This window comes from Pelophylax lessonae (assembly GCF_965119305.1).
Source record: "Pelophylax lessonae genome assembly, chromosome: 13".
NCBI lineage: Eukaryota > Metazoa > Chordata > Amphibia > Anura > Ranidae > Pelophylax > Pelophylax lessonae.
In genome coordinates, this window is record NC_138780.1 from 170,443,703 (window position 1) to 170,468,124 (window position 24,422).

The 24,422-nt window shown below is 45.0% G+C and overlaps 1 protein-coding gene across 2 annotated transcripts in view; it reads left to right on the top strand.

Annotated features, from left to right (window-relative positions):
* CCNK (cyclin K) overlaps positions 1–24,183 on the top strand; it is a 42,181-nt gene extending 17,998 nt beyond the window's left edge. Inside the window, exons 5-12 of one of the 2 annotated variants that reach the window (XM_082275629.1) lie at positions 63–168; positions 249–306; positions 440–609; positions 6,794–7,035; positions 14,057–14,090; positions 15,364–15,435; positions 16,424–16,483; positions 23,462–24,183. In XM_082275629.1, the coding sequence (XP_082131755.1) occupies positions 63–168; positions 249–306; positions 440–609; positions 6,794–7,035; positions 14,057–14,090; positions 15,364–15,435; positions 16,424–16,483; positions 23,462–24,084 (1,365 nt within the window). In that variant the 3' untranslated portion in view covers positions 24,085–24,183. The remainder of the gene's footprint in view (positions 1–62; positions 169–248; positions 307–439; positions 610–6,793; positions 7,036–14,056; positions 14,091–15,363; positions 15,436–16,423; positions 16,484–23,461) is intronic. The other variant, XM_082275628.1, reaches the window with a different exon arrangement.
* The last annotated feature ends 239 nt before the right edge of the window (positions 24,184–24,422 follow it).

The window sequence follows — 24,422 nt, forward strand, 5'->3', positions numbered from 1 at the left end:
TATCTTACTCATGATGGGGTTTTTCTGTTGTATACAGTAATATTCTTTTTATATGTCCCTAGGAAGAAGTTATGGTTCTAGAAAGGATCCTTCTACAGACCATCAAGTTTGACTTACAAGTAGAACATCCCTATCAGTTTCTCCTAAAGTATGCCAAACAGCTGAAAGGTAATGTGACCTGTATTGTAGCCCCCGCAATCTGCCTTATTATGTAATACAAGGTGTAGCTGACATATTGTTTTCTTCAGGAGACAAGAACAAAATTCAGAAGTTGGTGCAGATGGCGTGGACATTTGTTAATGACAGGTAGGGATTGTTTTAGTGTTTTCAAGATTCCCATTTTGAACCCCCCTCCATGACTGCAGTCATTTTTTACATTCATTATGACCCCCCCCCCCCCCTCTTTCACCCCCCCCCCCCCTTTTTTTTTCTGTTTTAGTTTGTGCACTACGCTGTCCTTGCAGTGGGAGCCTGAGATCATTGCAGTAGCAGTCATGTATCTTGCTGGACGATTGTGTAAATTTGAGATACAGGAGTGGACATTAAAGCCGATGCATAGGAGGTGGTGGGAGCAGTTTGTCCAAGATGTGCCAGTCGATGTTCTTGAAGGTAAATGTGTACTTAGTGGCAGAGGGCTGTGCATATCAGGAGTAATGCGTTGTTATCCTTATTTAAAGTGACCTGTTTGTCATTGAATAGATTAAAGCGGTAGTATACTAAAAAAAAACCCTTCTAGACAAAGGCATAATGAGCTAGTGTGCTTCGCATACTAGCTCATTATGAAATACTTACCTTAGAATGAAGCTTCAACACGGACCCCCGGACACCGCTGTGGGAGCTGACATGATCCCTCGGCGTCTCTTCCTGGTTCGGCGGCTCCGGCGCTGTGAGTGGCCGGAGCCGCGATGACGTCCTGCGTGGGAGTCATTTTCCGGCACTTCCCGGCAAGGAACTCTGAAGGTCCCCCCGGACCTTCAGAGCGCATGCGCCACTCGCGTCAGCGGCTGCATGCAGTGCAAATATCTCCTAAACCTGCACGGTTTAGGAGATATTGTACCTACAGGTAAGCCTTATTATAGGCTTACCTGTAGTTAAAAGTCACAAAAAGCGCTATACTACCGCTTTAAAGTATATGTGAACCCTTATAATTCTAAAATTTGCACAACCATAATATGCACACAAATCCTGTGCTCAAATATATGAAATAAAAATAATTTTTATTTCATATGTGAACCCTTACCTGTTAAAACAACCCATTCAGTTTGAAGTGGAACTTAACTCTCCCAGTCAAAATTGATTAACCACTTCAATACCGGGCGATTTCTGGCACTCTGCTACTACGTGTAAAAATCATAATTGTTTTGCTAGAAAATTACTCAGAACCCCCAAACATTATATTTTTCTTTTTAGCAGAGACGCCAGAGAATAAAATGGCGGTCATTGCAACTTTTTATGTCACACGGTAGTTGCACAGAAATTTTTCAAACGCTTTTTTTTGGGGGGGGAAAAACTGTTTTGTGATTTAAAAAAAAACAATCAAAATACTGAAGTTAGCCCAATTTTTTTGTATAATGGGAAAGATGATGTTACGCCGAGTAAATAGATACCGAACATGTCGCATGTCACACTCGTGGAATGACACCAAACTTTGGTACTTAAAAATCTCTATAGGCGATGTTTTAAAAATGTTTACAGGTTACCAGTTTAGAGCTACAGTGGAGGTCTTGGGCTAGAATTGTTACTCTCGCTCTAACGTTCGTGGCGACAACTCGCATGTATGGATTAAACGTCGTTAACATATGTGTCCGCGACGTACACATGCGTTCGCTGCTGCGTGCAAGCACATGGGGACAGGGGCAGTTACATTTTTTTTTTTATTATTATTTATTTTTTACACTTTCCCTTTAATTTTTATTTTTTTATCACTTTTATTCCTATTACAAGGAATGTAAACATCCCTTGTAATAGGATTAGTGAATGACAGGTCCTCTTTATAGGGAGATCTGGGGTCAATAAGACCTCAGATCGCGCCTACAGGCTAGAAAGCCTGAAAAAAAAAGATTTCGGAGCGCAGTATTGAAACTGCCAGGCCGAGCGTGATGTCATCACGTCGCGCCCGGGCCTCCGAGAGTCATAGAGACTGCCAGGGACCATATGGTCCTCGCAGTCTCTATGGTACACTTCCGCCCGGCAGCCAATTCCTTCTCCGGCTCGCCGATCGTATGGGCGAGCTGGTAGAAGCACCGGAGGGTCCCCTCCCGCCGCATGTAAGAACGATCAAGTGGCTGTTCACCCGCTATGATTGTTCTTAAGGTGTAGGGAATCGCCTGAAGAAATAAAAATGATTTCTGAATGATGCCTGCAGCTGCAGGCATCATTGAGATATCCCCCACTTAAACCCCAGGTTGTGATATGACGTCCACCTAAGGGGAAGTGGTTATCTTTAATTCTCATGCTGCTAGCATTATACATTTTTTTTTTTTTTACATTTCTTTAGTTACTTGCCTAGCCAAATGTCATACATTCCAGGAGTCTTCAGGAGGGGAGGATGGGTTTTCTCAGCTAGGCGCACACTCCTGAATGCATATTTGATTTAAGGGCAGGAAGTAAATGTCTTCAATTATCATATGCCATTACTCAAGATTGCCACGACCAGAAATGCTTGAGGGTATTTTACATAGAGATTTCTCACCAAAATAAAACATGGAGACATGGATGAATGGGGGGGGGAGTTTGCTTTCAATATTCAAAAATGCTATTTAATTAATTTTTGTTTGTGGTACTCATATGCAGTGAAGATCCGCTTTAACCATTTGCCGACTGCAATACCTTTATTTACGTTGGCATTTGCTAGTGTTTTTCTAGGATTATAGCTGAAAATTTCAACCATAACCCCGGAATTGTTTTTTTTTACAGCCGGTGAAAGTGGTCTGGGTGGCCCCACCTCCCACTACTCTCTGGTGTGTCTCTGGCTTACTGTTTCCGCCAGTTCACCCTAGAAATGATTTGATGGTGCTGCCGGCTGGTCATACAGGTGATCAAAGAGTAGATCCACTTTGATCGCCTCTATGGTCTTGGAGGACCAGATCGACGACATGACGTCACTTCTGGTTCAGGCTAGGCGTAAACAAGTTTTTTTTTTTTTTTTTTTTTTTTAAAGCAAAAGATCACTTTTTTTTTTTTTTTTTTTGATCCTTTGCGCTTAAAGGTAAAGGAGAGATTTTGTGTCTTTTTGACCCCATATCTCTCCATAAAAGGGGACCTGTCATCCTTTCTATTACAAGGGATGTTTACATACTTGTAATAGGAAAAAAGTGATTTAAAAAAAAAAAAAAATGAACGCCCCCAACCCTCCGTGCTCGCACACAGAAGCTAACGTAAGTCGCACACACACACGTAAACGGTATTCTCACCACACGTGAGGTATCACTGCAATTGTTAGAGAGAGCGCGTTAATGCTAGCTCTAGACCCCCTCTGTAACAGGTAACCTGTAAATGCGTTTAAAAGTGTTGCCTATGGAGATTTTTAAGTACCGTAGTTTGTAGCCATTCCATGACCGTGTGCAATTTTAAATCGTGACATGTTGGTTATCTATTCACTCGTCGTAACATCATCTTTCACGTCGTACAAAACAATTTGGGCTATATGTTCCCCCCCAAAAAAAAATTGCATTTTGAAAACCGATGGGCAAATACCGTGTGACATAAAAAAAATTGCAACAATCGCCGTTTTATTCCCTAGGGTCTCTGCAATAAAAAAAATGTATAATGTTTGAGGGTTACAAGTCGTTTTCTAGCAAATAATACTGATTTAAATTTGTAAAGAAATGGTGCCAGAAAAAACCTGGTCTTAAAGTGGTTAGTAGAAGTAGAAGTAGAAATGCAAGGCAACTTATTTGTAGGGCTGCAACTAACGATTATTTTCATAATCGATTAGTTGGCCGGTTATAATTTAGATTAATCGGAAAATAAGCTTAAAAAAAAAAAAGTGTGGTGTATAATTTAGTTAATATGTAAAGTTTTTTTAAAAAGGCAATTTATTCCTAATTTACTATATGCAGTGGTAAATATAACCAACTATATGGTTAGGGAGCAAAATCTCTAATACACTCTGAGAATAACAGACAGAAGAGAGATACTGTATATACTATTAGAGGTTGAATCTGGTAAATTTCATCAGACTCCAAATTCAATGGTGTTAATTCTTTCTTTAAAAAAAAAAAATTACATTCACAAGTTCTAAGGCACCCACTGACATTTGTGGACGGTGTACTGAGCTGTATGTGTGCTGCACTGTCTTCTGATATGTAAAAAAATAATGCATTCTGTATGCAGGCCAACTAATCTGCTGACCAACAAATCGATTATGAAAATAGTTGACAACTATTTTTATAAACGATCAGTTTTCAATTAATCCATTAGTCATTTTGGCCCTATATAATTGTATATGTATACATTTTTATATTTTAAACATTTATAAAAAAAAAAAAAAGGCGGACAGGGGAGTGGTCCCTTCTCCCGGACATGTTTCATCAGATATGTCTCCGGTGGTGCACCGGCTCAACAGAAAGGTACAGAGGTTTGTGGTAAGGTAACGGGATCCTCTTGCAGACGCCACAGACGCTCTGGTAGCCCTGCGGGGCCAGTATCGCCTGATCTACGCTTTTTCTCCTCTCAAGCTTCTGCCGCGGCTTTTACGCAGGACCAAGGCTGAAGGGAATTCCGGTCATTCTGGTTGCCCCGGACTGGCCTTGTCAGTCTTGGTACGCCGACCTAGAGCGACTGGTCACCAACGTCTCTTGGAGACTGCCTCTCAGGCAGGATCTATTGTCCCAAGGGTCAATCTTCCATCCTGCTTTACACTCACTGGCTTTGACGGCACGGCTGTTGAAAGCCAGGTGCTGAAGGATAGAGGTTTGCCTGGGTCAGTGATTCCGACACTGCCGAAGGCTAGAAAGTCTACATCTAGGAAGATCTACCATCATACATGGAAAGGGTACATTTCATGGTGTGAGTCGACCGGGGTTCACCCTCGCTCTTTTTCGGTGGCTCGGATTTTGATCTTCCTTCAGCAGAAATAGGACTTGAGTACCATCAAGGGCCAGGTGTCGGCCTTGGCGCTCTTATTTTAGCGACCCCTGGCCACACACTCCCTGGTTCGTACTTTTATTCAAGGGGTTCGACATCTGACTTCACCGGTGTGGTCTCCTCTACCGCCGTGGGATCTGAACTTGGTGCTTTCAGCTCTCCAGAAGCCACCCTATGAAAATATTCGGAAGATTCCCCTGCTTATGCTGTCCCAGAAGATGGCTCTTTTGGTGGCTATCATCTCTGCTTGCAGGGTATAGGAGCTGGCTCTTACCTGGTCGTACCCCCTAATTGGTGGTCCACAAAGATAAGGTGGTTTTTCGTCCATGTCCATCGTTCCTTCCTAAGGTAGTCGCTGATTTCCATTTGAATGAAGACGTGTTGCCTTCCCTGTGACCCAGGCCCAAATATCCAAAGGAATTTGCTTTGCATGCCCTGGATGTGGTTCGGGTGATTCGGGTGTATTTGGCAGCCAAGGAGTCTTTTCGGAGGTCCAAGAAAGGGCTGTCCCGCCTCTAATGCAACCACTTCCAAATGAATCGGACAGATGATGACTCAGGGTTATTCTATCAAGGGTCAGGTTCCTCCTTTCCCTGTAACGGTGCACTCTATTCGCATGCTCAGTGCTCCTTGGGTCTTCCGTCCTCATGCCTCAGTGGCGCAGGTCTGCAAGGCAGCCACTTGGTTATCGGTGCACACTTTCACTAAGTTCTACAAAGTGGATGTATACCACCTGGGACTGCTCACTGCCCATTGGCGTAGCTAAATCTTTTTTCTGCCTAGTGTCCTACTCCTGTAGGGGGCAATATAACCATGTGGTTCTGAATAATGGAGAGCTATGTCTGTCAATGAACTCAGAGAAATGGATTTTACGGCGAGTACAAAAATCCAATTTTTTCATGAAAGGTACACTACAAGTGGTAACAGGTTTTCCTATTCAGTGGCCCTATTACTAATCTGCACAATTAAATCAGACATTTTTGATCATCTAAACCCCATACCGCCTTCATCTCTTTATTGGTCATTGAATATAATGAAATACAAAGGAAAAGACCAGAAGCTGCTTCATTGGAAACTGTCACATGGTTTCCATTTAATTTGTCCTGATTGCTGAGTGGGAGGGTCTAGCTGCAAAAATCACGTGATCAAATTGCTGGACATCAACCAATCTGAAGAACAGGAACAAGCTTACGGATGTTCTATACCCTTTGCTGTACAGAACACTTACCATTTGCCTTTAGAGTTTCCAAGGTTAAAGCATACTCCAACCATTTTTTTTTCTCATACCTACATTGGCATGGTTTGCTATAAATAATCATTTATATCTGGTGGGTCCTAAGAAATGCTGAAAATCACAGTAGTAGTCTGTGCTACGCTACATACAGTGATAGCCGTAATCTTCCCAGGTGTTGTTCGTTACTTCTCTGCGCACTTGAACACAGGGCAGCACCTGCACAACACTACCACCAATCATAGAATGCCTTGTATTTTTTTTTTTCAACTAATACAAAGCATTCTCTGATTGAATGAGGCTGAGATTGTGACATTGCTAACCCCTCCCCCCTCCACGCACCCCTTCCCTTTAGGAAAATGACCCCCTGATTGTTAATGGTTCATTACAAAATGGCTTGTGTAATAGGCTGAATATGTGTATTGTTTTGGAAACGAGATGGTCATTTTGGTAAAATGTTCAATGTTTTTGCAGACATCTGTCACCAGATCCTGGATTTATACTCTCAAGGAAAACAGCAGATGCCACACCATGGCTCCCAGCAGCCTTCACCCCAGGTACAGGCACAGATTGCAGCTGTACAGGCTCAGCAGTCGTTGCTGAACTTGGAGTCCCAAGCAGTTCAGACGAAGGACCCGCAGCAGCCACAAACAGCACAGCAAGCTAAGAAACCCTCTCCACAGTCCAGCCCGCCAAAACAGACCAAAAGGCCTCTGGTATGTCATTTGTAGATAGTGGGCCTTAATTCTGAAACTGTGTCTGCATTGTCCTTAACAAATCTCCATTTCCTTCTATTGCAGTATAGGAGGATAAAAAGTTTTCTTGAAGCAACAAGATTTATGTGTATATAAAAGCAATTATTTTTTTGGGGAGTGATGAAAGATGAGGTCTGCTGTCAAGTTTTTATTGCTCGTTATGTGAGATTCTCCCTCAATTTGTCCCGGTGACCATTGTTAACCAGGCAAACTGAGGAAGTGATGGGAAAACTTATAAATTTTGAGTTGTCATCAGAGAAAAAGGTGTGGGAAATCCTCCAATGGGGGGCAACTGATATGTAAAGTTAGTTAAATTTAAAGAGATTTTCTCAAAGTCGTCTTCCAGGACAGCCCATGAGACGTTAGGCTCCTCCCCCAGGGACAGGAAACACATTCCAAAATTAAAATAAAAGGCGGTCCCTTAGTCCTCACCTTCAGTATTTTTGTTTCCTCCGGACAGGGGGTAACATGTTCCTGGAACTGAAGCTCCCGGTCTCCTGGACTGTCCATGGAAAGACTTGGAAAGATGCATCTCCTCGGCCCATAGCGGTACCCCTTAGTGCCGCAATAGGGGCTGACCGCTGTCTCCTGTTCTCCTAGCCTCTCGGCAGGACTACGGATGCTGTCTGGTGGAGCGTTGGGGAGTTCACTCCGTTGGTCGGCCGGTTCCTTGGAGCAGCAGTGCTGTGTACCCGTGAACCGCTAACTTCGGAAGAAATTTTGAAGTTGGCGCCAAAAACGGAGGGGGCGGAACTCAGCGTATCCACTCTGGCCTCACGGGAAGTGACAGTGTCACTTCCGGCGCAGTGACGGCATCCGCGGGCGCCGGAAACCCTCGTTCCAGTTTCCGAAGGCGCGAACAGAGAGTTCAAATGGGCGACCGATGTTAGGGGAAACAGCAGTTGCTGGGACCACCATACAGAGCGATGGACACCACGGCAGCAACCGCACAGGCGGCGGAAGTCGGCTCTGGCATCGGCACCTCTCAGGTAAGCAAGGGGGAACGACACCCTATTTGCAGGTACCTGTTAGGAACTCCGTTCCCCTTCCCCCCTCTCTTTTCTATCGTTAGGGGCAGGGGTTAAGCAGCACCGCTCCCTCTTTTCTATCCACAAGGTGGAGGGGGAAAAATGGGAGGTGGGAGGAGGACAAGTATCTCTAATTAAATTCCCTTGTCTTTTATCTTCCAGGCCAAGGCTCAGGACAATAACCCACCTCAGCCCCCCAAAAAGAAATGTGCTGTATGCGGAGAAAAATTGAGTTCCTCTTGGAACAAAGCAGTGTGCCGGGCATGCATAGCTAAACTGGTCAGAGACGATTCTGCAGTCTCTACCCAGAAAATGCTGTCCTCAGTGAGAGATGAGCTAAAAAGTACATTTAGTTCATTCAGGACTCTCATTGAAAAGATGCAGGCACCAGCCCAGCCTTCCACCCCAGCTCAGGCTCCACCATCCCTAATTGACCCATTGGTTTTGGAGGAGGAAGTTTCTTCTTCCCACTCTTCTGCAGAGGGATCAGGATCAGGAGAGGAACCAAAAAGCAATGTTTCCCATGATAGCTCCAACTTTAAACTGAGCCTGGAGGATGTAGATGATCTACTCAAAGCGGTTTATACCACTCTAGAGATTGAGGAGGAAGAAGTGCATCTCTCTAAGCATGACTTAATGTACGCTAGTCATAAAAAGCATGCTAGAGTGTTCCCTGTGCATAGCTCACTATTGGATGTGATTAAACAGGAATGGAATTCTCCTGATAAAAAGCCTTTTTTTCCAAGAAACTTAAAAAGAAGGTATCCATTTGACGAAAGTGTGGAACAGCCCTGGAACAGGATGCCTCTCTTGCCAGAATCTCCAAAGGAACTGACTTGGCATTTGAGGATTCAGGAGCACTAAAAGACCCTATGGATAAGAGAACAGATATCTCTTTACGTAGGGTCTGGGAAGCCTCCATTATGAGCTTAAAGCCAGCCCTGGCATCCACCTGCATAGCCAGAAACCTGGAGCTGTGGCTATCTCAAATCCAAACACACTTGACGGCAGGAACATCGAGGGAACAGATTAATAAATCCTTTCCACTCTTATTCCAGGCAATAGGATTCCTGGCGGATTCTTCAGCTGAAGCTGTAAGAATGGCAGCAAGGACCTCAGCTTTAGCTAATACGGCCAGAAGAAGCCTATGGCTCAAGACATGGTCGGGAGATATTACTTCTAAATCTCGCCTTTGTGGTCTTCCCTTCACAGGCGACCACCTTTTTGGCCCAGGCCTAACAGAAGCCCTGGAGCGTACAGCGGATAAAAAGAAGGGATTCCCAGATAAGAAGAAATTCCCCTATGCTCAGAGGAATTTTCGTGGCAGGGGCAAACAGCAGAAGTCTTTTGAAACTCAGCAAAATTTCAAAAAACATTGGACGGGGCATAAAGGAAAGGGGAGGGGTAACATCCTGTTTAACCCTCCTAAACGCCCCAACCAGCCCCAATGACTCCCTTCTCAGAGTGGGAGGAAGATTAGGGGCCTTCCTCCCACTGTGGAAGAAGATTACTTCCAGCCCTTTTATTCTGGACCTAGTAGGCCAAGGACACAGGCTGGAGTTCTGTCTTCAACCTCCAGAAAGGATCCTGATCACAAATCTTCCCAGGGATCCAGTCAAGGCCTCCGCCTTGAGTCTTCAGTTAGGGGACCTATTAGATCAAAAAGTAATTATCCCAGTCCCCAGAGAAGAACAAGGAACAGGGTTTTATTCTCACATCTTTGTGATTCAAAAACCCTCAGGAAGTCATCGACTGATCCTGAACTTACGCAATCTGAACCTTTCAATAGCATACAAACGCTTTCGCATGGAATCAATATACTCCATAGGGAACCTACTATTCCCAGGGTGTTTCATGGCAACCCTAGATTTGAAAGATGCGTATTTTCACATCCCCATACACACATCCTATCAGAAATTCCTGAGGCTAGCAGTAAAGATAGGACCGGAAGTCAAGCACTTCCAGTTCAGGGCACTGCCCTTCGGGCTGTCCTCAGCCCCACGGATTTTTACCAAAGTCCTAGGGGAAGCACTAGCCCCTCTAAGGCTAAAAGCTATCATGATCACCCCCTACCTGGACGACATCTTGGTAGTGGCAGAATCATACCAGAAACTGGAAGCCGACCTCCTCATAGTTCAGGAATTCTTAACTTCCCTAGGCTGGATAATCAACAGACAAAAGTCTTGCCTGGTACCCTCACAAAGAGTGACCTACCTGGGTTACGAAATCTCCTCACGGGATCAGATGATCTTCCTCCCTCAGTGCAAGATGGAGAAAATGAACCTGATGGTTGCCTCTTTACAGACCAACTTATGGGTCTCTCTGAGGGATGTCACAAGAGTGATAGGCTTGATGACCTCCTGTTTCCCAGCAGTCCCCTGGGCAAGGTTCCAACAACGTCCACTCCAAAAATTCTTTCTACAGAATTGGGATGGGCAGTCAAGTTCCTTGGAACAAAAAGTAAGGATTCCCACCAAGATAAAAAGGACTCTTTGGTGGTGGAGATCCTCTCTTCACCTATCAAGAGGGCTAAACTGGACCATCCAGGTATCACAGAGGATTACCACGGATGCAAGCGCTTCCGGATGGGGAGCATATCTGCAGGACAGATGGGCGCAGGGTACATGGTCCCCAGCACAAAGGAAGTCTTCATCAAACCAAAAAGAACTTATGGCGGTCCAAAAGGCCTTGGAGTTTTTTCAGGTAGAGGTAGAAGGGAGCCATCTACAGATCAGGTCAGACAATATAGCAACGGTAGCGTACCTGAACAAGCAGGGAGGTACTCGAAGTCTGGGCCTACAAACCATTGCACAGAAAATCTTTGTCTGGGCCGAGCGGAACCTAACATCCATTTCGGCCATTCACCTAAAAGGGACGCAGAATTATCTGGCAGACCATCTCAGCCGCCACCAGATGAACCAGGACAATTGGTCCCTCAACCCAGAGGTGTTTCTCAAAATCACAACCTCATGGGGCCTACCGGTAGTGGATCTATTTGCCTCCCAGGCAAACAGGAAAACAGAAAAATTCTTTTCCATAACTCAAGGGGATCAGGCGTTAGGCATAGACGCTTTCGCCCACCCCTGGAAAGTCAGACTCTGTTACGCATTTCCTCCGATCAGATTGATCCCACAGGTTCTTCAGAAATTCATCCTAGAAGACACAGAGATGATACTGATAACCCCATACTGGCCCAAAAGGCCATGGTTTGCACGCCTTCAGGCGTTGGCAGCGCAACCTCCAATGACCTTACCTTGGAGACCAGATCTCTTAACACAAGGTCCGGTGGTCCATCCATTTCTCAGGACCCTAAACCTGACGGCCTGGTATCTGAGGAACAAATACTAGGCTCTCAGGGGTTCTCAGACAGAGTCATCAAAACATTGACCAGCTGTCGAAAGCCGGTCACTAGAAAAATGTATGCTAAAATCTGGAAGAAATTTCATTTTTGGATGTTGGAGAATCAGAGACATTCCCCAGATATACCAACTATCTTGGATTTTTTTCAGGAAGGCATAGACAAAGGTCTCTCCTTAGGGACTTTAAAGGTACAGGCTGCCGCCCTTAGTGTCTTTCTTCAGTTTTCCCTTAGAGAAGACCCAAATGTGAATGCCTTTTTCAGAGCAATTGCCCGGACAAAGCCAACCGTGCTTAAAACGTGTCCAGCTTGGAATCTATCCCTGGTACTCCAGGCCTTGGTTACCAGTCCGTTTGAACCCTTGGTAGACCTATCAGTAAAAATGCTCACCCTAAAAAACTTATTTTTAGTAGCTATAACTTCAGCTAGAAGAGTTAGCGAATTACAGGCTCTCTCAATCAGAGAACCTTTTCTTATGATTTTTGATGACAGGATTGTGCTAAAAACAGATCCAGGATTTTTGCCAAAAAGGGTCTCTTCTTTTCATAGGACTCAGGACATAGTCCTTCCTTCCTTTTGCAATTTCCCAAACAACAATAAAGAGAAAGAATTTAGCTGTTTGGATGTCAGAAGATCCCTCTTGAGATACCTGGAGGTGACTAAAACCTTCAGGAAGACTGATACTTTGTTTTTACAATTTTCCGGCTCCCATAAAGGGGAAAAAGCTTCTAAGGCAACCTTAGCTAGATGGATCAAACAGGCTATCACAGAAGCCTATATAGTGAAAAAGGTGGCTCCACCTTTCATTACTGCACACTCTACTAGAGCATTGTCCACGTCTTGGGCTGAAAGGGCCGGTGCCTCACCAGACCAAATCTGTAAGGCAGCTACCTGGTCTAACTTTTCGACCTTTGTTAGACATTATCGCCTGGACCTCCTCTCTTCTCAGGAACAGGCGTTTGGTCGAAAGGTGCTCCAGGCAGTTGTCCCTCCCTAGACTGGTAAGTGCTTGCTCATCGTCTCATGGGCTGTCCTGGAAGACGACTTTGAGAAAAGCTGGGTTATACTTACTGATAACTCCTTTTCTAATAGTCTTCCAGGACAGCCGGATTCCCACCCGAACTATCTGGTATTATGTATAATGTATGATATGTGTCTATATATCTATGTATATGTTTTACAGGGTGTCCTGTGGTTCTCATGAAATACTGAAGGTGAGGACTAAGGGACCGCCTTTTATTTTAATTTTGGAATGTGTTTCCTGTCCCTGGGGGAGGAGCCTAACGTCTCATGGGCTGTCCTGGAAGACTATTAGAAAAGGAGTTATCAGTAAGTATAACCCAGCTTTTCTCTCATTCCCAGAACAGGTAGTGAAGGGAAATCTCAGTGAAACAGACTGCAAAAAAAAAACCTTATAGAAATCTTAAATCTTCCTTCCTCTATCTAAAACTAAAAAGGCGTTTTGGCTTTAAATATACTATATACATACACAAGGTTGCTAGCACATAGATCTTTGGATGAGTCTTTTACAGATGTGCTCTCCTGTCTTTTCATAAACATGACCTGCAATTCAAAGTAAGAACAAAGCACCCAATAGGTGTTGGGACTTCAATCTTCGCTCATATAAGTTGGTGAGAAGATAAAAACACAGAGGATTTGATTGCCAAGGTTAGGCTGCTCGCAACAGACGTGGCTACCTTTTGGCCCTGATTTGAATTTGCACTAAAAGAGAGCAAACATGTTTTGGGGGCCAGAAACCCAGAAACACTCCCCCCTTTAGGGCTTAAAGCAGTAGTAAAACACATAAAAAAGGCATCTGGCAGTTTAAGTCATAATATGCTAGTATGCATAGCATACTATCACAATATGACAGACGTACCTGAGGTGCGCTGTCGCCGCTGAAGGCGCCTACATCTTCACCCGGTCTCCCTGCGGGTTTGCGGGCTTTCACGATATGAATGCCCTCCAGCTACACATTCAATGAGGCATTGTAAAACAACAGACATGACTAGGCATGATGGGAATTGTGGTTCCTGAACAATTGGAGGGCCGTAGTTTGGAGACTCCTATCCAAAATGGTGCACATTTAAGGGCTATTTACTGTACCTATGAGTAAGCCTTCTAGTAATCAACTATTTGTAGCAGTTACAAGGGTCCTTCTCTACAGCATGCTGGCAAGTTACAGCCTTTTCTACCCAGGCTGTGGAAGACTTTGCATACCTTTTTTTTATTTTGATGCGCCTGGAATTACCCGATTAACTCCTTTACAGCCGCCAAACGCCTTTGTGTGGAGGCAGATTAACACCCACTCCCTGCACATATATGTTGCCGGGCAGGCAAAGTTTATGTGCTAAGCGCATGCTTCCAACACAAAGACAGCTCTTGTTCTGGCAAGACTGGTCACATGATCATCTATCCTTCCAGCCCCTGGGGTATTCATAACGGTTTTAAAAAATGGCAGGACATTTCTCTTAAAAAAAAAAAAAAAAAAGGAAAAACAAGAATGGCGGGAAGGCATTAACCTTAAAGTTTGGTTGGTCTTTAAAGCACTGAAACCATTTATATCTGTTATTAATTTGTTTTGTTTCTCTTTCAGACCTTATCGCCTAAAGAAGAGGGAAAAACACAGGGTATGTATGTATTGTGTATTTATTTAATATTTCTTCTAGTGTCAACCACATAATTCCCGTCATTAAGGTTGAACTCCATTTGACATATATATATATATATATCGTATATACTCTAGTATAAGCCGACCCAAATATAAGCCGAGGCACCTAATTTTACCACAAAAAACTGGGAAAACGTATTGACTCGTGTATAAGCCGAGGGTGATAAAAGCAGGAGCTACTGGACCACCACAAGACCCAAAACAGGGGCTGTGGGCATGGTGCAGGGACTGTGGACATGGTACAGAAGATGCGGGGCTGTGGGCATGGCACAGGAGATGGTTCAGGCATGGCACAGGAGATGGTTCAGGCATGGCACAGGAGATGGTTCAGGCATGGCACAGGAGATGGTTCAGGCATGGCACAGGAGATGGTTCACTCATGGCACAGGAGATGGTTCAGGCATGGCACAGGAGAAGGTACAGGCATGGCACAGGAGAAGGTACAGGCATGGCACAGGAGAAGGTACAGGCATGGCACAGGAGATGCAGTGCTACGGGCATATCATGCCCGCAGTACTGCATCTGCTGAGGAGATGCAGGGGCTGTGGAGGAGTCTAACTTACCTTTCAAAGAGGCGCCTTACATTTAAAAATGGCGCTGCCCAGCGCCAACAAGTCAGCGCGCATGCGCCATATGCCCAGGAATAGCCGAACGTGTACGGGCTTTCCCGAGTGGCGGCGGCACATGCGCACTGACCGGGGAAAGGGTAAGTGAGACCGTGACTCGAGTATAAGCTGAGGGGGGGCTTTTTCAGCAAAAAAAAAAAAAAATGCTGAAAAAGTCGGCTTATACTCAAGTATATACGGTGTGTGTGTGTATATATGTGTGTATATATATGTATATGTGTATATATATATATATATATATATATATATATATATATATAATATAATATAGCCATTGCTACCTTATTTTCTTTGGGGATTTTTCCACTCCCTCTTGTGTCCCCAGCACAGGAAGTGGAGATGCTGACTCCAGCAACAAGGGCAATAGAAGCATGTTTATAAGCAAAATAGGAAATGAGGCAGAACCTCTGTCCAGTTTTTATTGCGGTCTGTGTCTTCATGCTTTACAATCACTTCCTGTGGGGGGGGGGGGGGGGGGGGGGGCATGAAATAGTTAAAACTCTCCCCAACAGGGAAATGGCCCAAGAAAACAGATAAAGGTCCTAGTTATTATAACAATTATCTTTTCCTATGAAAGTTCACTCCATGCCTTTTATGTCTTTGCAGAGCAACCATTAAGTAAAATGGCTAAAATTGAGACTTCTCTCCCGCTGTTACCACCTGTCCTCACACCATCAGGTAAGTCCATTTTAACGGTAAGTTTGTGGGGCTCTTTCCATTTTTGTCGACAAGGACAAGAAGTAGCCTAATAGCCAAGCAGAAACTACACGTTTTTATAGGAAAATATTGTAGCCTTAGTGTTTCCCTTTCCAAAAGTGTTTTAGTTTTGACAGGGTGTGGAAGGGTTAGAATAGCTGTTAGGGCTTTATTACTGTCTTTGCACCCACTAAAGAGATAAATACTCTGTTCTTGTGACCATTGTCACTGGGACTAGAGTGATTGGATAGGCAACAATTTTACTGTTACCACAGCAGCAGGAGATAATGGGGGAAATCTTAAAATGCTTATCTAGTATCGAGTAAGCACATAAAAAAAAACAGAATACTTAAAGTGATTGTAAACAATCACGTTGTAAAATAACGCATTCATTTTATAATAGAAATAAAATGCAAAACATTTTGTAGAGTTATAAAAAGGGGGGAAAAAAAGGTATTTATGGTTTGTTTTCTTGTTTTTAAGTGATCACATTCCCTCTGTTCTCAGCTGCATAGGAGCTGGGGGGAGGAGAAGCAACATTACACTGAGCGGGGTGGGGGGGGGGGTCATCAGGACAAGTCTGATAATTTGGAGGGAAGCTTACGGAGTTCCCAACACAACTAGAAAACTGGCCACGGTGTGCTCTGCTGCTTGGTGTGGTCAGTTTTTTATTAGGAAATCAAAGGGACTGGAAGGAACACCAGGGATTTCATATAAAGGAAGCAATACAAAGAGAACAGGAGAATTTCTCATACAAGTGCATGGTACAGCAGCCACATATCAGGAATATGAAGTGTTGGGGGTAACAAATGCTTTAAAGTGTTACTTAACCCCTAACAGTAAAATCAGTCTGTATATACAGTAAAGCATGCTTGTTATACTCACTGTGAAACCTAAGGAGTTAATCCTCCGCTTTGTGTAAAAAAGGCTGTTTGATACTGTCTTTTCTGATCCTCTCCTCCTTCCACAGTCCCCATTCCATCTCCTGATCGAACAGAGCCTTGGGGACACTCTGCACACGCTCAGTTTGGTGAGTATTGCTAGAGTTTTCATTTATTTATTTATTTTTGTGGATGCATGTAATCGGCTCAGGTACAATTAGCACAGTCCAGACAGAGGGTCTGGGGTCATGCAGCCTCATAGGAGAGTCAGAGGAGAACGAAAACTCCTACGAGCTTTAACCAGACACTGATAGAAGTCACAAGACTGCTATATACTGCTGATGAGAAACGGTATTTAACAGTTTATATTTACGAAAATAATTGCATTTCCGTGTACTGTGGGAGACCCGGTATAGTGACTGCAGGCTCCTGGGTTTACTAACACTTAAAGTGGAGTTCCACCCTAAATTTATACTTGCCTCCATCTTCTCGCTCCGGGTCACCTGAAAAACAAATGGATAATCGCAATTTTTTTTTTTTTTTTTTACTTACCTCGTATAGAAGAAAATATACTTACCTTCCTTCCTTCCTCCCCTCGGTGGCCACGGCGATTCGTCACTTCCTGGCTTTGCAATGATTCCTGGGAGCTGAACGTCATCGCTCCCAGGAATCAATGCGCCTGCACCGGTCGCCGACGTCAGTTTCGGTGCGCGCGCGTCATTCCCTTCTAAACAGCTTTTGGCCATGCCCAGAAGCTGTGCAGGGATGACTCGCGCGCACCGGAAGTGACGGCAGGGCCGGTGCAGTGCATCGTGGGCCCGAAGAAGACGGAAGAGGACGCAGAAGAGGATCGCGCTGGCTTCAAGCTGCCCACACCTGAGATGGCAGCGCTGGACAATACTTTTTCAAGGTAAGTATTTCTTCTAAAAGGTAAGTGCAACCCGGGACAGATCAGAGGCTATCCATTGTGGAATGCACTAGCCCTGACTGTCCCGGGGGTATTTTTATTAAAAAAAAGTATTCCCAGGGTGGAACTCCGCTTTAAGCAGAAAGGTGAGAATAACTTGGTAGAAAGGGGTCTCCCACCCAACAAGGAAATGTTGCCATCTTTTTTGTTTCTCTCCATTTTGGTGTCAGCAATTCACGCTATTTGTTTACGTACACAATGATTATGCTTTGATTTTGGATCCACTTCATATGTTAATATTATGAAATGTATTTACATTTGTTAAAATGCTATGGATTGGTAATGTTTGCAAAGGATATTTAGTAACTATTATTTGCTATATTGCTATTTATTGGTATCTATAAATCTAAAGATTTTTTGGCTGCCATATCTTAACCTGTTTGGGAAATTGACTCTATTGCTACATAAGGCCCCTTTCACACAGGCATTCCGATTCGCCTGTCAGTTTTTCGGGTGGACCGGATCGGATGCTCCATGCAGCCCTATGGAGCGGCGGATGTCAGCAGAGATATCTCCGCTGACACCCACTGCTATCCGATCTGATCCTGTCTGTGAAATCCTATTTTCCATCCTTCTGGAGGATCAGATATGATAGGATCGGATGAGAATGAACTAGGGCTGAACGATAGTCGGTGTGATATCGACTATCGTTCTGCGGGCGTGGGCGATATTCATATCGCCGAAGACACGATATTGTGCAGGCAGCCGACACAAACGAGTTTCCCCTTGCTTTCGGCTGGGATCGGAACTCCGCCCCTCCAGCCCGATGCAATCCAGCCCTCCCAGCTCTGCCTCTAGTCTCCAGCCGACCATTACTCCGCCCATTATCTCTCCTGGCTGCATCGGGGGCGGGATCAGGCTGTAATGTGTTGTAAATGGAGTCAATGGAGAGACAATGGGCGGAGCAGGGCAGAGTAATGGTCGGCTGGAGACTAGAGGCAGAGCTGGGATCACAGCCGAAAGCAAGGGGAAACTCGTCTCGGGAGCGCTGTGTCAGGTGTAGTACCGGTGATGAGAGGACGGTGACGGGGATCCTCCGGTGTCCGCTATGGAGTTCGCAGAGCTGATCAAAACCCCCCGGGTGGACAAGGTGGTCCTGTACCGACCCTTCCACCCGCCAGTGGGCGGGACCCTGTGCCTGACGGGTCACCATCTGATCCTGAGCTCCAGACAGGACAACAGTGAGGAGCTGTGGCTGCTCCACTCATGTCGGGCTGTGTTCTAACTTCTTCTACCTCCTATAACCACTGTGAGTCCCGACTCTGCCTAATCCACACTGTCAGTGTCTTCTGCATTCCACCCAGAGAAATATCGCGATATATATCGTTGAAAACCAAATATCGCAATGTACTTTTTTCCCCAATATCATGCAGCCCTAGAATGGACAGTCGGTCTGTTTTCATCCAATCTCCCCATAGAGGAGAGCGGGGATCTGACAGCTCCGTCTCTGCACACAGAACAGAGAAGGAGCTGTCGTCCGCCTGCTCAGTGGGGATCGGCAGATCGATCCCCCGCAGAGCAGAACGGACTCCGTCGTGCGCATCGCACTTGTGAAAGGAGCCTAAAGGGGTTGTTTTATTAAAACTGGTGAGTACAATTCTGGTGCAGCTATGCACAGAAACCAATTGGCTTCCAGGTTTTGTGTCAAAGCTTAAATAAGCTGAAGTTATCAGCTGATTGGTTTCCATGCACAGCTGCACCAGATTTTGCATTCTCCAGTTTTAGTAAATTAACCTCAGTGTCTTTGGGTCTATGAGATGGGACCTGTTGAGATCAAAGCACCCATAAAAGCTTTAAAATGGATTAAGGACTTCAATAATAATGTTCAGGTGTCAGAACCTTAAAATGACCCTAAACGATGCATACTGCACATCATAGTCCAACTTGGAAGTGAGCAAGACCAGGTGGCTACATTTCTACATACAGTGGGACCATGGAGAACATTGCCACCCTCTAACAGGAAGTCAGATCAGCAGCAAAAAAAGGAGTTTAGAGGAGGCTGAGAACAATAAAAGGAACTTTAAAGCAAAGCTCAAAGCTACATTTTTTTTTGTAAATAGCATATGAAAGGGTTAAAACCCCTGTCCGTTTTTATTTTTGCCCTCTGTGTCCCATTGTGGGGGGATTTCCCCTCCCATGGCCAAAACAAGAAGTGAGAGGAAATCTGTCCAAAGTGAGGGAATCCCTGGTTGTCGCTAGAATTAGCGTCCCCATTGGAGAATTTCCTCTCTCTTACTGTCCTGGGGACAACCCAAAATTTGTGTTTTACTTTCAGTGATGATGGTAAACATGACAAATAGAGAGGGTGAAATCTCCCGAACGGAAGCACAGGCCGTAATTGACAAATGTTCTAATCCCTCTCCGCTCTATCCGAAATTGGGAAAAAAAAAAAAAAGTTTTATCTTTTTAGGCTACGTTTCCACTATTGCGCCTACAAAGTCGCAACTTGTTTGCGGCTACTTCTGGGGACTTCAGTGCAACTTGCTTCTATGAGGGACAAGTCGCACTGAAGTCGTCCAAAAAGTAGTGCAAAACCCTTTTTTCAAGTCGCTGCAACTCAAGTCGCAGCAGTCAGAACGGACCTCATTTTTGACTTGTGCGAATTGACATGTCAAGTCGCACAACAAGTTGGAACAGTGGAAAGGGAGCCTAAGTTATACTTGAGGTTAGAGAAATTCCAGATATGGATAGTTTATACCTAGTTACATTGGTTCAGCTTGGATCAATGTAGCTTTGCATATACTAGGGATCGATCAATGTCATTTTTTTCAGGGCTGATACCAATGTTAGGTGCCAATATTCTTCACATTTAAAGTTTTTAATTTTACACTGTGCTTTTAAATTTATTCTTTTTTTTTTTTATAACTTTTATTGTTGTTACAAGGCATGTAAACACCCCTTGTGACAGTAATAGGCAGTGACAGGTACTCTTTATGGAGTGACAGTAATAGGCAGTGACAGGTACTCTTTATGGAGTGACAGTAATAGGCAGTGACAGGTACTCTTTATGGAGTGACAGTAATAGGCAGTGACAGGTACTCTTTATGGAGTGACAGTAATAGGCAGTGACAGGTACTCTTTATGGAGTGACAGTAATAGGCAGTGACAGGTACTCTTTATGGAGTGACAGTATTAGGCAGTGACAGGTACTCTTTATGGAGTGACAGTAATAGGCAGTGACAGGTACTCTTTATGGAGTGACAGTATTAGGCAGTGACAGGTACTCTTTTTGGGGTCTAAAAGACCCCAAACCCCTCCTCCTGCACTTAAAAGCATTCAAAACGCCAAGTTTGGCTGTTTTGAATGCTGTCTTTTTTTTTTTTTTAAATCTGGCGCCTTTAAGGCTCTGGTACCCGAAAGTGATGTCATGACATCGCTTCTCTGTTTTTACATCAGAGACCTGATCAGAGCTGAATGTGGCTTTGTTCGGGTCTTCGGCCACCTGGCGGACGTGTCGGCTGGTCGCCCGGGTCTCTTAGTGGGACGGGAGACCCAGGCAAGCCGTAGGAAGGGGGGGGGGGGAGTCCCCCCTCCCGCTCCTTGTAATGACAATCGAGCAGCTGCTCAGCCGCATCTGTTGTCATTACAAGAAAGCCGACAGTCGTCTCCAAAAATTTGTACTGGGGTGATGCCTGTAGCTGCAGGCATCACTCCGTTACAACCACTTGAAGCAATGTTGCCAAGTTTGTGGCTGATACTGATACTTTAAAAAAAAAAAAAAAACGAATATCGGCCTCTGATAATCAGCCCAACCGATAAGCGGTCGATCACTAGCATATACCTTAACTGGCTGATGCTTCCCCTGAAAGCTGGAAATCACTCGTGTGAGGTCACTCCTCTTCCTCTCCACCTTGTTCATTCATTCACTTTATCCATATAATTTACTGAATAGGGCCCGTATTGAGTGCCAACCTCCTGTGCTCAGCATGTTACCCAGAGGCCTGGGGGGATCACTGAAGTAGCGGTGTCTATACAACGATTTCCAGCTTCCAAGGGCATCGGCCGGGTATGTTATATAACACTTACATTGGGCCAAGCTGGACCAATGTAACTGTATATAAAATATCCATACCTGGAATTCATCTTTAGGAATACAATCTTGAATAGATTTTGTTATTTTAAACAAGAGTTTAGCGTCACTTTAGGATAAATGCAGCACTTTTAACTTTAGAGGTACTTTCCCTTCACTGCGGAGGGATTTCCTCTCACTTTATGTCTCAGTAACCGGAAGTAAAGCTTCCCAATCGGACATGGCAAAAAAAAAGCTGACTGGTTTTAATCGCTTTCTGCTGTACTGATCTATATCTATATGTTAATACAGTACAGACTACCTCCTACATGCTTTCCTTATGTACTTGCCTCTCTGCTGTCCTTTAAAATAAAGCATCCAGAGCAAAACGCACAATGCACAGTACACACTAAGGACATTAGTTGCATGTAGGTTTCATGTTGACACCATGTGTTTGTGTGTGATATACTTTTTTTTATCTAAAGAGTATTTAATACATGATATGAAAAAAACGTTGCCATCACGCCTATATGAGCTTGTTGAAATAATATTTAAAAACCATGGGCTAGGCATTGTTATGGAAATGCCACCTACTTTGTGACAATAGCAGCCTTCACTCCTCTAGGAAAGCCCACTAGATTTTGGAGTGTAATTTGTGGAAAATTGTGTCCATTCAGATAGAAGAGATTTTTTAAGGTTCATTGGAAGTAAAGTCCTGGCCCACAATCTACATTCTAGTTCATCCCAAAGGTGTTCAGTAGGGTTGAGTTCAGAGCTCTGTGCAGAAGACTTGAGTTCCTTCTAATCAAACCTTGTCTTTATGGAGCTGGCTTTGTAAACAGGGGCACAGTCATGCTGGAACAGAAAAGGACCTTCCCCCAAACTTGTTACCACAAGGTTGGAAGTGCTTAATTGTTTAAAATACCCTCACTGAAAACTCACCTGAACTTCAAAATTGTTGCGATACATATAAAGGAGTTGTTTAAATTTACACAGCCCCTGGTACAAAAAGGGGAATGCTGACTGGACCCTGAAAGAGCAGTAGTGGACTGATGAGGCCATCCCTCTACTCTGTCCTCCAGTCAGCATGTTCCTTGTCGGCATTTGAAAGTGACCCTCCCCCAGATTGGTCTTTAGTCCAGCTTCTCCCTATTCTAGTCTGAATGCTGCTTTATTGGGTATACCTCTTGCACAGGGGTAGGGAACCTGTGGCTCTTTTGATGGCTGCATCTGGCTCACAGACAAATCTTTAATAAAGGGGGGCGTGCCCGGACGTGAGCCGCGCTGGACGTGTAATCCCAGAGCTCTGCCGCGTCTACCACTCAATGCAGTGCCATCCACGTAGCTGTGCCCGGTGCCAAGGAGATTTCTGCACCCATCGACTATACACTTTGTGGGCTACCCACCGCTACCCTCAGTTTATCTCTGGGTTCGTCTCTGGGTAAGCGGCCTACTCGCCGTACCACTGCCGGCGGCTCGTGTGCTGTGCATCTGAGGGCCTTGGCAATCACCCCCGGTAAGGAGACCTGCCATCCGCTCCCCTCCTTCCCCTCTGACACCCGGGGACCCGCGGGAGCTGCCTTTCACATCCACTTCTGAGGCCTTCAGCGGCCGGCCGCCATTTTCTCAGGGCCTATACTCAACTCAGTCACTCACATGCCTACAGGTGCTTCACCACTCCGGCCTCATTGCATACCTGCCTGCTCTGCTCTCTTCCCGACCAGACTCCAGGCACTTTCAATGGGCTACATCTACTCACTGTATAGCTGCGGCCCATGAATATGAATATTAAATAAAGGTTCCCGACCCCTGAAATATAGCGTATGGCTTTAACGAAATTACATTTGAAAATATGTGGTGTTCATGGCTCTCTCAGCAAAAAAAGTTTCCCAACCCCTGCTCTAGCAGATCAAATGAATTTTGACTAGGCTGCCAATACCCCAGCACAGTCAAAACCACACCTGACCCTTTTTTTTTTTTTTTTAACTAACACAGCAGAGGGTAGTGTGTTGCAGCGCAGATTTATTCCCTTAGTGCCCTTAAAGTGTAACTAAAGGCACAAAAACTTTTTTTGTGTGTGTGTGGCCAGCAGATTGGGGACATTTCAGACTTGTATATTGTGTATTGATTTTTTTTCTTTGTGGGCTCTAGAGAGAAAACCTCCTCTGGTACCTGGAATTGGGGCAGTAGAGGGAGACGCCGTCAGCGTTCCAGAGACCGCAGACTTGACAAAACTCTCAATTCCTCCACCTGCTCTTCCTGCTGCTGTCCATCAGCCACCACCTATACCACACCGACCTCCACCTCCACCGTCTAGTTACATCACTGGTATGTCTACAACCAGCTCCTACATGTCTGGCGAAGGTTATCAGAGCCTCCAGTCTATGATGAAGACAGAAGGACCAACTTATGGAACTTTGCCCCCTGCCTACGTCCCACCATCCCATCTACCATATCACCCCCATGTTTTTCCACCTAATCCTCCGCCATCTGTACCTCCACCCCCACCACCTTCTACATTCCCACCTCCCAATATTCCTCCTCCAGCTCCAGGATACCCACCTCCTCCTGCTTACAACCCCAACTTCCCCCCACCTAGACTTCCCCCAAGTCATACAGTTCCAAATCACCCACCGCCAGGAATTGGTTTACCACCAACAAGCTATCCACCTCCTGCTGTGCCGCCTGGAGGCCAGCCTCCAGGACCTCCACCTATTCCACCACCAGGGATGCCACCGGTTGCAGGTCTAGGCCGGGCAGCCTGGATGAGATAGCATGGAGCTTCTGCGGTAGGAACCTGAACTCTAAGAGGGAAGTATTGTTCTAAGCAGTTTGTAAGCCTAAATAAATGCAGACATGCTTGTTTTATAATATGCAGATTGTTTTACATTGCACAGCCCAAACAAGTACATTGGCTTCCCTTAGAAGGCAGCTTCACTGAGTGCCGATCTTTGGGTTGGGGTTGGTTTTTGTAGTGTTTACAGAACCATTGCCCTCCCTGTCAGTCAGAGACTGCTTATGCTGTCAAGAAAACATTGCAACTGTGCTGTCAAATTGTTTTCTCTTAGGTGACCTGGCTCTCACCCTAAGATCCGGTCTCAGTTGGCCTTAG